Consider the following 16,128-nt stretch of genomic DNA (forward strand, 5'->3'; position numbering starts at 1 on the left):
GTGATCTCCGAATAAGGGATCTCAATTTGGAGATTGGTAAACCACCATAAGCGGATGAAATGGATAGAGCACCGGAAGTCTTGCAACCTTTCCACCGGTGGGAGTAAGCTTTGGGCTACTGTCAAGGCTTTGTCTAACCCGAAGAGACATGACGACCGAGTTGAAGTTCAATTCAATGATTATGCCTTCTCGGACCCGAAGAAGTGCGCGAGCTATTTTAGCCGGCAATTTGAACTGCCCCCTTCGGTAGACAAAACCAAGTGATGTGTTAACCGACGGCTGCCTTAATTAGAAACCACCCTGTGAGAGAACGGTCCACGTAGCGTTGGACTTGTCAAAAGCTTTTGACTTTCTAAAAGACTGAAGAGATGGACCATGAAATACCTCAGCGGTCGACAATCATCCGTATTATTTCGAGGTGAAACATCTAACCTGGAGAGAATTAAACAGGGTGTTCCGCAGGGTGGCGTCCTCTCCCCGCAGCTGTTTAACTTCTACATCTCTCCACCGCATTTGCCTGATTTACCTTCGTGTAACTTCTGGCTATTCAGCAAATTCACATGACCACTCCGAGGACTCCGTTTTGACTCAATTGATGATATAAAAGTTGAATCGAAAAGGACGAAGGATTTTTTCAAGTGCTATGATGACTAGAAAATTCGCTGGCATAAGTGTATTGCTGCGGGAGGAGATTATTCAAAATTTGATCACAGTAGTACACTGTATAAAAATGTTGCAAGAGTATAAAAATGATTTTGCGTTGTATAAGGAATTCAAACATTTTGGGACCTTGATGCTCGTTAATATATGAAGTTCTAAAATCATTTCGTTATGGATATGGGAATTGCAGTGAAGAACTGAATCTATTTAGTCCATCCTTAGCACGAGGCCACATTAATATCAGGAAAATATTCCCTTTAACCGATTTATTTTAAATTACTCATTCTTTTCATTTTGACACGCTTAAATCTCTGATCTGAGATTTCCGAAAATTTGATTTACGGTAAAAGTTGACAAATTACCTAACTAGTGGATGGCCAATTATTGGATTAGTGAAATAAAAATTTCACAAATTTAATTCTTCCGAAATACACATCCCATACAGAATCACAGTTTCCGTAAATTAGTTTCCTAATGAGAACAATTGAGGTTCTCAAAGTTTGAAGAAAAGCAGGAAAATTCGTAAAAAATTTAATTTTCGTTGAAAATACTTGCAAAAAGTGCAGCAGTTATACGAATGCATCAAAAGCCCAGATGCATTTGCCTGAACAATCAGCTAGTTTTGAGGCTTTCATTTTTGGTTTCATTTCCCCATTGGAAAAACGATTTATAAAGCGGAAATACATATTTTGCTCACAATCCTGCTGTAAATGGGTATTTGCAATGAATTTCTCAGCCTTGACTTTGCTTCCTTCTCTTTGTAAATGTGCTTCCCACTACAACTTAGCATTGTTTCAATTTTTCGCCCCTCTACTTCAACTCATATTTGGGTCTTTCCAATTTGTTGATATTTCTTTTCATTTTTGTGCTTTATTGGAGGGCTATGAGGAGCATTAAATGTGCAAGTGATGAAAAGAAAGAAATTTGTATTGCATGACAGCATTTTTTATACAACTTGAAACATGTTGCACGGTGAATAATGGTATTTTTATCTAAGCATTGGTTGTAACACCTACAACTAATCTAAATAAATATAAGCTTATAAATGATATATGTACATAAAAATTCATATATGGATACATTTTGATATCAGAATTTAAGCAAAACACTTTAAACTACAAACGTGGATACATAGAATCATGGTAAGGAGTGGAGTCTCGCGTTAAAATTTATTGGTAACCCGAAGGAGCCCGCAACCCCTAAGGAATGTGAAGCACATATCTTGCAAATTTGCAAAACTTTCGAAAGTTTCTCTTCAAAGCTACTGAAAGTGCAATAACGATCTTACGAGTTCAGCTTAGAAACATAAGTTTAATCGTTAAGATAGTCAGTAGGCTCGCTTGCGAAAAAATATTAAAATTGCAGTATTGGACTTGTACCGCAAACATTTACACGTTCAATTTCCGCCAAAATTAGTATATAACATTCTTTAGATACCCTTACATTACAGCTTAAATAAGACGGAAAGATGAATAATATCACACGTATATACTATATGACACCTTTGGAAACTCCATAAGACTCTAGCAGAGGAAAGAAACTAACGAAAGCTGTGACAGTCGATTTTCACAACTTCTTTTGAGTCTAATTTTTCAATTTTTTAAAAGATAGAAATTTACTAAAATACATCTAACACACTAACAACTAACTAATACAATAATAGTACCTAAGCTATTAATAAGGCGGCTGAAGGCCTAGTAGCCAGTGCTGCGATTCCATCTATTTATATAATAAATATTTTATTGTATAAATGATTATAAAATAAAAAAAAAATAAAACAAAATTTTTCACTTGCATAATCATTCGTCGTAGAAAGGAACAAGGAACAAGGAACATAAAGGGAGGATACATAAGTAGCACAAATCATGCCCCAGGAGCTTCCTCTCTTACTAAAAAAACTGTCCGATTTGGCGGATTGTTTACTTCAGATTCAGTTTTCGAACTAAAAATAAACTATTAAATAGGGCATATTTTCTTTACGCTGGTGGCCATCTTTGAAGAAAATTCAAACAGTGCCGAGGAAAGCAAACACAAAACTCTTTACGACATTTTTATAGTACGAAATTTTATCTTTTTAACATTACGCTGCATGTTGTGCCCATTCGCACTCATACGGGACGGGAGATACAGATTACTGAAACTAATTAATGGAAAATTATATAGATGAAGTGGACACTAAACCAAACCTTCAGTCGATATTGCCACTAAACTTTATTAAAAGATCTCTCAAATCGACCGATTTATAAGATATTAACTTAATCTGAAGGTATAAATTACCATATTGTGCACACTTAGGCTAGAATAAGCCTATTTATAACAACTAAGGAGGGACTAAGTTCGGTTGCAACCGAACATTTCATACACTTGTAAGTTGCAGGAATCAAATCCAGGGAACGACCTTAAGGTGTAAAATGTCAATCTGAAGATCGGAATCCAAGCAATTTTCTATATACATATACTATATGTATATAACTCATACAGTTTTCGACATATTCACCATAAGGTGTGTTAGAAAAACGAAAATCTGTATATGTAGTATATGGAAGTTGGGGTGGTTTCGACCCGATTTTATCTATTAACTATTATCAAAAAAAAGTTCCCTGGGTTACATTAAGGTACCTTCCATATAATAAAAATCATATCGAGTAAGTCAGCCGGATATTTGAAAATTCTGGTAATTGTTATATGGCGGATAGGTGAAGTTTTCGCCCAATTGTCTTCGGCACCAAGATATACTGTTATGAGTAAAATATGTTCTGTGATTTTCATTGAGATAACTAAAATATTGGCCGATATGCATATGCTGCATAAAGTCACCTGGAAGTGCGAAAATTTCATATTAGGTATATAAGTGCTCAGGGAATATGATTCAGGATTCTCTTTGAAGTTCAGTTGTATATATCGACCGTTATATTCGATTAAAAGTCAACAATAGATTATTTAGTTCACATTTCCGGTTTTTGGGGGCTTGAACAGTTTTGGTTGGATTTGGAAAAGTTTTGGTAATAAGGTGACATACTTTAAAAGAATTTAAAATTGTGCTTTGTGGGAATTAAGCGTGGTTGTAGTACAATTTCGCCCATTTTGACACTGTGACATTTAGTCGAAATCGGTCGACCAAATAACGAGATGTGGGATTTAACCAAAGAGTGGGCGGTTCAATTTTTACCCCAACTCCCATAAAGCCTTCTCGTACTATCTTGGCGGTGAATTTTAACGACTCTGATGTTTTCAGTTATTGATTTATCGCGCCTTTAGTAGGTTTCAGCAGATTTCATCTACTTTGACACTATCGATAGGAGTTCTTACAACATTTGAGCAGGGTAAGTTTGGTTGTTTTATCTTAAATAGTTTAGGAGATATATACAATCAACTTTTCAGAGTTTTTTTTCGCTCAGGTGCCCCTTGCTATTATTATAATTAAGTGCTTAGTTACGACACTTTATAAGTTTTCAGCTAATGATGTTGGACTGATATACGCGGTATAAAGTTATCCGGAAGTTCGAAAATCTTGAATTAGATATATAGGGTTAGCCCCTAGGTAAGAACTCGAATCAACATACATATTTGTAACACACGGACATACCACTTTCCCGGAGATAATTCTCTCCAAATTTTAATTTTAAACAAGAAAAAACGTTAACTTCGGCTGCACCGAAGCTAATATACCCTTCACAGGTGCATTTCTTTTAGTAACTGTATGTTCAGTTTGTATGGAAGCTATATGCTATAATAATCCGACCTGAACAATTTTTATGGAGATTATATTGTTGCCTTAGAAAATAATCTATAACAAATTTCGTCAAGATACCACGTCAAATGCGAAAGTTTTCAATACAAGCCCTTGATTCCGATCGTTCGGTTTATATGGCAGCTATGATTTTTTCTCTAATTTAAAGAAATCACTTCCATTATTAAATAATAATTTAGGTTGTAGAACTTCGTAACCCATTTCTCACTTTATGACCGTTATGAAGCCTCTTCTGCTCATTTACAGCCCTTTCAATTGCGAACTGACTTAAGTTACATATGTATTTCTGAATGAATTTCTGAATTTAAATATTTTAATTCAAGAATTGGGCTTAGGAATTATATGATGACCATTTAAGTCGGAGATTAAGTCCATAGCCTTTTGACAACTTTTTTCATAAATGAATATATTTTTGAAACCAAGTTGAAGTCAATGAACTGGGTTAAGAGTTCCAGACTCTTTCATTCATATGCTAATTAAAGCATTATCTATAATTTTTCTGTATCCCCTAACATTGCTAATATTAAGCTAATATATTGAAGTGTATTGGCATAATTTAAAGTTTTGTAGAAAATTCAAACGTCATCAAATTGGTCAGATGTACCATATTTGAACACTACCAACTGATTTAACTTCGAGAACAAGCAAATCGACACTTCATGCAGATGTCGCCTCGAAGTACACAAATTGCTATTTGGATTGATGTTGCGGATTCGTACGCTCAATGCATTTTCATTAAAACTAATATACTATGCGCGCACAAGTACTATGCACTTCTGATATGTGGGTGGCTGCTGTCGAAACGGCCAAGTGGCTACTGGTAAATTACTACTTTGATTCACAGTTCAATGTTTTCAATGTTGCGGTTGTAGGGAGAAGTGCACTTTAACCAGCTACTCTTAAGAGCACCAACAAGCACATACCTTTAACAAACTTACATTTGACGCTTTATATACATACATATGCAAAGCACTTACATAACGCTCGATGCCCGCCGCTGCAGCACACGCAAAGCCCCGATGTCCTTGTGCGGAGGGACTCGATGTGTAGTCGGTGGCGCGCATAAACTTTGACTGCGGTCACGTACGTTCTCCTCGCGATATGATCGAAAGATGGTGGCCAGTTTCAGATTGAAGCACAACATGATTGCCAGACGAGAAGCCTAGTTTCTTGTTATTGTGTACAAGTATTTTTTACTAGTGTTAGGGGGTTTTACTTTTGTGCTATAAATAAATACATTTTGTCACAATGCATTTTTGATAACTTTCTATATCGAAATCTCGTTTTGCTGTTCGACTTTTATAACTTATATTTTTTCTTTGCTTTGTTTTATTTATCTTGCTGATATAAGGTTTAGGTTGTAGAGTCCGTTGTTAAAATTGCCTTACTTTTGTTATTGATAGTTGATTTATGCGTACAATCAGAATATTTGCCTTTATAAATTAAATATTTCTATGTTGTTGATAACCGCATAATTATTTAACTTTAAATTTAAAGTAAGCTCGGATAATCTCATTATCAGCAACTCAATTTTTAATGCGATAAAATGGCTAAAGAATTTCAAACCATGCTTAATTTCACTAATCCTTAAGGAAACCGTTACTATCGCTTTACAACTGGAAGAAAAAATTCCTTTAATTTAAATCTATTTAAATTCTCTCTGCCGTTTAATATTTATTGATTTCTTAGCTGGTTTACTAACTCAAAAGGCGACCTTAAACTATTGACTTTTTGACCCAAAAACGCTGACGCGCTCTAGTTAAATAAATGCTCAGAAATATGCATTTGGAAACGAATAGTATAAGCAAACTGTCTTAAAATTTTGTTGGTGCCAAAAATGGAAATTATTCTGACTGGATGAGTAAATTATGAATTATATACCTATATGTGTGCGTTTCGGCGTTTAACGTATAGTGTTACCTGGTGAGAGGAACCGGAAAGCAATGAAGGCTAAAAGCATACATCTAAGAAACAGTGGAAGATTAGAAGTTTAGGGAGTGGTTCAATGAAAAACAAATGATAACTGAAACAATTTGACTCAATGGTTTAAAATTATACATATATTTATCTTGAGCGCAATAATGTAAACTTGGTAAAATAAAAGTAGGCAACTTTCGAAAGTTTATATCCACATTTATATATTGCAACATGTGTTGTAGTAATGGCAATTATAACTAAACTATATATATATTCCTAGTCATACACTTTCGTTGCAATGCCTTAACTAGCTTAGAACTGAAAGTCGATAGCAAACTTGAGGGGTGCCATTGTGCAAGTGTGTTCTACAATGTTTGCATACTGACTTGATGAACTTAAAAGTGTGTCATAACAAGTAGCCATGTTTACATACGTAGGCAACTAACATGTATTACACATGTGTGCGTGTTGTGCGTGTAGGTTTCCCTTATCAATTTCGGTGCCATTCATTGGAGAATTTGCAATGCATTTTTCGTGCACTATATTACGCGCACAGCGTGTCTAGCACTTTGTTTATACTGGAACAGCATGGCCGACCTAGTTTAGCACACATGCACGTGTGCATGCATGTATGCGATAATGTAACATATGTACTGGCATTTGACTATCATTATAAAAACAAGTAAGGAGGTGCCAAGTTCGGGCATAACCTAACAATTTATATTTTCGCAATGTGCAATGATCAAAGCCGGGGAAATACCTTCAGGTGTTCACAAAGTTTTACATTAAACGAAAAAAAAACAATAAATTCAGTTGCACCGCAGATAATATACCCTACATACAAATGTGCATGTTTTATAGTATAAAATGGTACAAAAAGATGTTTATCTTGATTTTGATCGCTCGATTTGAGTAGAAGCTGTATGCTATGATGATAAGATATCCGCGGTTCCGACAAGTGAGAACTTTCTTGAAGCGAAGATGATATGCGCAAAATTTCAGAACAATAATTGAGAGACTAGTTCGCATGTGTACAGACAGACCGACGGACGGATGAACATTGTTAAGTGTGACCTGGTCTACGAAAAGGGGACTTAGGTGTCAAAAAAAAGGAGAACAATTAATGAGATAACGAGGAACTAACGATTATTTTTAACAGCTTTTCCCAGAAAACTAGTTTTCGCACGTTAGCCCCCTTTTCGTAGACCAGGTCACATATATACACACATGTAGATGTATTTAATGGTCAGCATGACTTTACATGGTCTCAGACATTTTCTTTTGTTTGTTCCAATCTTCGTTTGAAACATAATATACCCTTTTCCGGGTACACAAATACAAGGAGCGTTTCGAAGTAAACAGGACTCACAAAAAAAACAGAAGAAATGGCTTTTTCGGCAAAATCAATTTATTTTATTAAAAATAATCTCTTTGTGCTTCAATACAGCTTTTTGCACGGTCCAAAAGCTTGTTGAAAAAGTGTTGCAGCTCGTTGGCCGGTATGGCCGCCAGTATGCCGGTGCAAGCCTTTGGAATGGCCTCTACGTCTGCATAACGCTTTCCTTTCATGGGCAAATGCATTTTTCCGAAAAGGAAGAAGTCGCACGGTGGCATATCAGGTGAATACGGGGAGTGGTTAATGGTTAAAATGTGATTTTTTGCCAAATAATCGGTCGCAAGCGTCGATTGAATGTTGGATTCTGAGCAATTTTTGGTCGTCAGTCAATTTGTGCGGAACAAACCGTGCACACACCTTTCGTAAGCCCAAATGCTGGGTCAAAATGCGATAAATCGATGTTTTGGAGATTTTCAATTCCATTTCCATGAATTTCACCATCAATTGAAACATTTCGGTAAAAGTCTTACCAATTTTAAAATAAAATTTAATGTTGGCTCTTTGTTCGAAACGCATTTTCACACCGATAACACAAACATACTGACAATTAAAACGCAAGTACTTCACTTCCAATCAATGAAATGTCATGAAATTCAGAAATTCTCACTAGACCATTGATAACGATAGCAGAGTCGCACTAGTCGACATATAGATGGCGATGTTCAAAAAGTCCTGTTTACTTTGGAACGCAACTTGTATTTAATAATATTTGCTAGCTATACTATAGGTCATATAATCAGTATGTTTGTTATCAATAACCTTGAAAATGTATCGCAGGATTTCTACTATTTTTGAATGATATGGCTTAGCTTGACTGGTTCTTGATTTATGTATTCTAAAGTGGAAGAATTATGCAAATGACGTTTTCAAAATCTGCTTTTTACACATGATATAAGAAGGTATGTTATACCAAATTGGTAGACTGGTTTCTGAGGTAATGATTTCACCTAAAATTGGGCCACATACGAATTCTGAACTGTATTGAAAATTAAATGCTTCTGACGGCATTCTTAGTAGTTTTCAACATAACCATTATATGGTGGGTGGTCGAGGCTTTCATCCGATGTCCTCCATTTTTATACTGTTTAAGGGGGTATTCTGGTCTAGAAGCATGAATTTCAGGTAATTTTTAAAGTGTCGTAAAAAAAAGGCAATTAATATTTTTACCATCCATTTTTTTATTAGTTATTTGTTAATTTTAGAAGAGTACAGAAAAAAATTAAAAACTAAAAAAAGTAAAAAATTTCAAAAATTATGAGCTGACGAAGTGGGGGGTCTCTAAAAATTTCCACGTGACCATACCCATGATTTCAACCCTCCTAGTTATCTGAAACCAAAAAAAAAAGATTGTTAATCTAGAATAATGTCGCAATGGCCGGAACTACGGGAAAGTGGGAAAAAATGTTTTTCACAAAATGACGACTGCCTGAAAAAAAGTTTTTTGGATCACTTTTTCTGACTATTTCGATTTTTTTTTAAATAATAAAAATAAAAGTTTGAGGATGGGGCTAGTTGCAACCATAGACAAGCCTATAAAGAAAACTCTATAAAAATGTCAAGTAAATCGGTCCATTACAGCCTGAGAAATCGTGGGTGTCGTTCGGAAAAAGTCAGTTTTGAGAAAAACGCGTTTGAAGTTTAGGAGACAATTCAAGTGAACACGGACGCCATGTCACAAAATCGGCTGTATCTCCGAAAATAAGTCGAATTTTGAAAAATCCTTCCAAGATCATATTTGTGAAAGTCTAAGCTTTCAAGGTATGCAAAAAAAAATCGATTTTTTGCAAAATCTTAGACAAGAATACCCCCTTAAGAACGTGTCAGAATAACTTGTACTCAGAAAGTTTGGTCGATATAGCTTGAGTCATGTGTCGTAAATATACACATTAAATTTATTAGGCGGTGAAGCCACACCTACGAGATTTTAAAAAAATATTAAATGCAAATAACCCTCCATACTTCCTTGTGGTGAAATGCAATTTGTATGTTCATATGTGGCTGGGTAATAGTATTTTATAGTTTTTCACTAAACAGCATTTTGTAGGACTGCCAGTGGTTCAATTCCACCCAGCATCAACATCGGAAGTGTGTTAAGAAACACCAAGGTGTATCAAGTATAGTCAAGATATCTCAATTTTTTACCCAAGACAGACGAACGGGCGGGCAGACAGTCACTCGGCTTACAACTTGTCATGTCATACCAATCATTTATAAATAAATAACAATATAGACAACTCGACTAGTTTTCGGTATTACAGGTTCACACAACCGTTAGGTGTACAAAAGTATAATGCTCTGAGCAACATGTTGCGGCAGTATAAACATAAGGCAATTTACTTGTTAATCAAAAAAAAGCTATTTTTTACATGAAAATGTGTATGAATACAATTCAAATTTGGTTTAGACAGCACTCGCAGCAAAGTTATTGCCGCTTTTGTGTATTTTTCAATTTATTCGCCTTCACTTTTTTGTAATGGTTCTTTGTTAAGTTAAGCCAACTGCCGTACCGTCTGTGTGTACATTGAAGGGCAATAAAACATACCCGTAGGTTGATTTGTTTGCAGGCATATTACTGATATTTAGCCAGCGTAACTCAATTTAACTGAATACACACCCAAAGCAACAGTGTTTTATCATACGTTCGGTTTTGGCTTTTAATATAGCCGACTAGACAGACTGTGGCTATGAAGTGAGCGAATCATGGTCTTTTATAATTACGATAATAGATATTAATTCAATGTAATGACATATTCTACTTCAATTTTTGAGTAAATTTTCTAACAAACCTCAAAATTCCTTTTATTAAATTAGTAAACAGTAAACCTAAACATACATATATCTCCATATGTGCATAAGCATTATGATACTAATAGTGTGAGAAAAACTCAAAAAAGTTTTTGGAAACGTGTTTGACTTTTAAACTACACTACGCAACTTCTAAGAGCAATCGTTAGTCAACAGTCTACCACATTATGGTTTAAGTTGCTTCGAGTTTACGCTAGTTATTAACACAGTCAGAACCGAAGAAAAGTTTAGTGTATTTCTAGGCACTCGAGATCAAGTGAGTAATAGCAATAAGTTGTGGTTGCTGAGCATACCAATACCTACATATATAAAATAAGAATCCTACGTTCGAGTAATGAATGGTTCAAGAATAGTCCAATTAAAACTAGAACAAACATATATTTATGTGGGTATCAATGCAACTTTTTAATTGACCATGAGCAACAATATGTTGATTACTCTCTTGTTTTTATTTGGCCGCATTTCGAAATAAAGGCAGCTTTTAAACTCGCTCTAACTGTGACACTTCATGAATTTGCATATATTTTTCAACACAAACGCTCATATTCGAACAAATGTGTGTGTATATTGCTTCTGCTTAGTTTTCTTGCAAAGCAATCGCTTATCACATTTGCATATATTCACTTCAACACTTGTTTACTTTTCGCTGCTACGCGTTGCCCATTGTTGATGTTAGGCATGTTGTTACACTTCGCTCAAGTAAACCGTTTAGGAGCTGGCACATTTGGCCTCTTTCAACATGATTAATAACACTTGACAGATATTTTTTGTATCCACTGTGTACATTTTTTTATATTTATTGTAGTTTCTGTACAGTCGAATGCCTTAGCGCCTAAAAGCGTACTCCGCACCATTCACCAACATATAATCTTGTCAACTGCTCGCGTTCGTCTGGTCATGTGAGTGTTAAAGTGGCGTCGTTGTAATACCTTAGTCAACAATCCACAGAATATTTGGACTGTATTGTGATGTCATAGTTATGAAGTATATAACAATTGCCTTTTGACACAAATTCGTGTTTACCTAAGTATGCAGTATACATATACGCAACTGTCGCATGGTGGATTGTATCGCGCATTGCGCATGTACAATGTTTATTCGATAAAATCTCTATGTGTATTGTGGTAGGTATGCATAAAACAGTTAAATGGCGGGAAAATATTTAAGTTCGCTTATCAGTCAAAAAGCTAAGAGCTAAACGAAAAGCTCAGTAAATGCAAAGCTCTGGTGTGGAAAACTGATAAAGCAATAGAATAACTTGGAAAATTACACATAATTGTACACAAGGTGGTGTAGTTAAATATTTCGTTTTGTGGTTTGAAAATTGAGAGTGAAATTGTTGCAATTTTGCATTTATTATGAAAGTGTTTATTTATTCATGACTATGATGCCTGAATACAGACGTTATCATGGTGCAAAAGCCAATTTTATTTTCGCCCCGAGCCCCGGCCTTTCTGGCAGATTACGTTTAAATTTCAGGTAATATTTTATACTGTCCGTTCCATCTTTTCCATGATTTTCTAATACTTTTTTCTTCACTTCACTAATGTTGTCATATTTTGTTGTCGTGCTCGGGCGTCCAGGACACTTTTCATCGTTCACATCTTCTCAATCCGCTGTTGCTTTTTTGCTATCTTCACCATATGCCACAGTGAACATTGGGAATGCATTCGCGCACTAATCTTGTTTTTCGCACAGATTATTTAATTAATTTTTTGGAATAACCAAAAATCGAAGATGAACCAAAAACGTTTAAGCAAAACAGCTATCAAAATTAACTACACATTCAGTATAAGTACAACATACAAAACAATAAAACAATCAAATACACGTAATCAGCGAAAATTGAAAATTCGGGATACTTTTTGTACAAACTTCATACATAATATGAACAGCTCCAAAAATAATGTTAGTTCTGGTTAAGCGAATTGTAATCCGGATTACGTATTACTCACAATTTCAAGAAAATAAATGAAGTACATATTTATATTACTATGAGCAAAAAATAGTAAAACTTTCTTTATATTTTTAAAAATCTTAATCAATTCTTCAAAATTCAAAAAAAGTCAACCCGCTCAAAGTCTCCCCGCTTGGCTCAACACCCTTGCGTCAAAGTTTTTTTCAATTCTCGAAACAGTTTTTAAAGACAATTTCCGGAATAGCTTTCAATGAAAGTATAAATGTAATATACTTGTACACTGGCTACCTCAGATCATTCATTTACTTCCTACATTTTCGCTTAAGAATAAATTCATAAAGCATTTTATGTAGATGCACCGTTATGTAAACAAACAGTTAGAGTAATATTTGCACTTAAGGGGGTATTCTCATGTAATCACTTCGAAAAATCGATTTTTTTTTATTTTGACAGTAAAACCTATTGAAAACATGCTGTGAAAAATTCAGACCGAATTTTATAGTATTTGATAAGTTACAGCTCATAGTCGCCGACGTGTCGTAAGCGACTGTCTACCAGGTGCCATGACACGTCTGCAGCTCTTGAAACTTTAAACGCATTTTTTTCGAATCATCATTTTCTGAAACTGTCATGGTCCTAAAAAAGTGTTCAACCGATTGCTTTAAAATTTACATATGCTCTTCTAATCATTTATAGTTATCGTCGCTACCAGAATTGTTTATTTTCGAAAATATTTTCATTTTTTTTTAAACGATTTTTAACGAAAAAAGCAAGATTTTCGGGACTTTTTTTTGAAGTTCGTCATTTTTTTTTAATGAAATTGATTATATTTTTTAGGGACGATAGCCGCAGAACTACTGAATAATAATACATCCGATTTTTTTTATTTCAGACAACATGAACAGCCGCTATCACCATGACCAGTGAACTACTTTTTTTGTTGGGGACTACTTTGATTTAAAAAAAAAGTATATTAAAAATTTAAAGAACGAAAAAAAAATATTTTTTGTACATTTGAAAATACAAATAAAAATATAATAAAAAATTAAAATGATTGAATTTTGTTGTCGCATAAAAAAATTTCCTAAAAGTGGTAAAATGTATGCGTTCACATGAGAGTACCCCCTTAAATATTATTTAGACGCAAAAAATATTCACTCCATCGAGAGTGATTAGTCTTCGTTGGTGAGCCTATGAGTTCGCATCAAATGAAAGTATAATTTTAGTTTTATTTCATTTCTTACAAGGCAAAACTGAATTTTACTACAGACTTAATACATTTGTATTTATTAAGGGAATTTCTGTTATAGTGAAAATTTTTTGTTCTGTTCTTAGTAAAAAAAACAAAAAAACTTGAAGAGAATCGGATCTTAATTGTAGAAGATGGGAAGAGGGGGGAAAAGTATCAAAAAATATATGAAAAATATTCAAATTCGATCAGAGAGGCAAGAAAGATTTTTGAATACTCCAAGAGAAAGAAGATATGCAAGACTCAATACGGTGGTGGTCCAAAGTCCAAAATTTCTATACACGCTGAGCGATTTGTACACAGCAAAGCTCCTGAAAACCTGAAATTTTATAGCAAGAGTTGATCGAAAGTTTTGGTTTGAATGTTTCCACTAGTACAATGCAAAGGAAAATACGAATATCTGGAGTAGGAAAAAAAGGACTAGAGTTTGCAAAACAATATCTAAATGTGCCAATCACATTTTGACATAAAGTAATTTGATCCGATGAATTCGAAATCGAGCTAAGGAGTTAAAAAACACGTAAGCAAGTGTGGTGTCAACCTTCTGATCGCTTAAAACCACAGTGCTTACAATCATCAGTGAAGGATGGAGGATATTCTCTCATGGTTTGGAGCTGTTTCTCAAAATTTGGTGTAGGTAGTGTATTTAAAATCGATAGGCGAACGACAGTTGTTTCATATGTTCACATTCATAGCGAAAATTTGAAAATAAATGAGGAAAAAGTGAACATGGTCGTTGACTACTCGCTATTTTGAAGAAGGCGTAAAGAATAACTGGCCTGGCCAGCTCAGTCACCAGATTTAAATCCATTTCAGCATTTGTGGTTAATTTTTGACTCCAAAATACCAAAAAGCAGCCGTACAAATTTGAAATAATCTTTTTAAAAACAAAGCGCCAATGAAAATATTAGAAAATTTGGTTCGAGGCATGCTAAAACGTCTTCGTGTAGTAATTCAGAATAAAAAGGGCAATATTAATTACTAAATTTGCTTTTAAACCAACGTTTTGTATTTTTTCAAAATTTATACTTCCATTTGAACACTTTCGTTTAAGAGTCCTTTTTTTAAAGTTGAAAAAAAAAATTGTTTATTTCTTTTCTGGGCTAAAATATATTAATTTATAATTTGTTACTTAAATACCTATGAAAATGTAATATTAATGTACCAATTATTAATTGTTTACTTTAATAAAACTACCTTGAAATAATGTCTGTGAAAATTATGCTTTCATTTGATGCCTTGTGTATATCAGCCGATTACGGTTGTTGCGGCATGATATTTTCTGAAAATTTGGCAAAATACTAACGAAGAATCATTGCAGTGGCCAATAATTCTAGCTTCTCTTTACGAATAGCTGCGGGAATTTGGAGTGCACCACACCTCGATAAACGAAGAAAGCTGTCAATATAATCTTAATTTTTGACCTACTTTGATGTTGTTTTCTGGGATTCAGCTCACCTTTCCCACGATATGCGGCGATTGATCGTCTGTCTGTAAGCATAGATCCAATACTCATCGCCAGTAATGATACGTTTAATGACATCCAGGTGTCGGAACGCATTGTTTCACAGACTTAAACGAGACGTTGTTTTCGAAAAAATTTTGGGATTTTGATTCTAACGATGCCATTAAGATTTTTGACTGTTAATGGTCGATTCTCAAGCAACAATTCTCCTATTTTATTGAAGTGTTGATCAGATGCTGATGGCCATCCTGTACGTGGTTCGCTGTCAATGCGTTCTCTACCCTTTTTGAATAATTTCTCGCGACAAACAATTATCACCGAAGACCTTTCCCAACATTCTGAACGTTTCGGCACAAGAAATTCGATCCCGAACATAAAATTTAATGGAGTAGTGTTTACTCACTACTTTGTTCACTCATCGCAAAAATGGTAGAGTTCTGTACTTTAGAAAGACATACTAAGCTCTAATGATTATTTTGATGTGGCATTTGGCACAGATGTCACTGACAGTCATACCGCCCTAGAAAAACATATTTCGACGAATGGGTTTTTGCACGAAATTCAAATTAAGAAGTAAGAAAGGGGTAAGTTCGGGTTAGTTTTAAGTGATACAGGCAAGCATTAGGTGAACAATGCTATTTTACTCTGTAGAGACATGTTGAAAGAGCAATGCTTATAAAATTTGTTGGATACGGATCATCTGGTTGACGTTTCGCACCCTAAGGTATCTCCCTGGTTTTAATTCATACAAGTTGAAGAGTATAAAATGTTCGGTTGCACCAGAACTTATCCCTTCTTTACCAATGCGCATTAGTTTCGAAAAATACAAGGGATCAACACCAACATCAAGGTCATCATGAACTAATTGTGGTCGACTTTCCTTTAAGTCTTCTGTGTTATTTTCCTAGCGGAACCTTATTTGTAGTTTCGTAATGATCCTCATATGAAAGACAGGCATTATTACAAA

The 16,128-nt window shown here is 34.7% G+C and overlaps 1 protein-coding gene across 5 annotated transcripts in view; it reads right to left on the bottom strand.

The window, feature by feature from the left end:
* The window catches only part of LOC120774846 (GTPase-activating Rap/Ran-GAP domain-like protein 3), an 84,935-nt gene that overhangs the window by 46,661 nt on the left and 22,146 nt on the right, over window positions 1-16,128 (bottom strand). Inside the window, exons 1-2 of one of the 5 annotated variants that reach the window (XM_040104668.1) lie at window positions 11,170-11,392; window positions 5,389-5,798 (exon numbers count right to left, since the gene is read on the bottom strand). The exons of 1 other annotated variant lie outside the window; for it this stretch is intronic. In XM_040104668.1, the coding sequence (XP_039960602.1) occupies window positions 5,389-5,555 (167 nt within the window). In that variant the 5' untranslated portion in view covers window positions 5,556-5,798; window positions 11,170-11,392. Of the gene's footprint in view, window positions 1-5,388; window positions 6,028-11,153; window positions 11,393-16,128 lie in introns of those variants that run through there. 3 more of the 5 variants (XM_040104665.1, XM_040104666.1, XM_040104667.1) reach the window with 3 other exon arrangements.

Source organism: Bactrocera tryoni, chromosome 4 (assembly GCF_016617805.1).
Source record: "Bactrocera tryoni isolate S06 chromosome 4, CSIRO_BtryS06_freeze2, whole genome shotgun sequence".
Classification (NCBI taxonomy): Eukaryota; Metazoa; Arthropoda; class Insecta; order Diptera; family Tephritidae; genus Bactrocera; species Bactrocera tryoni.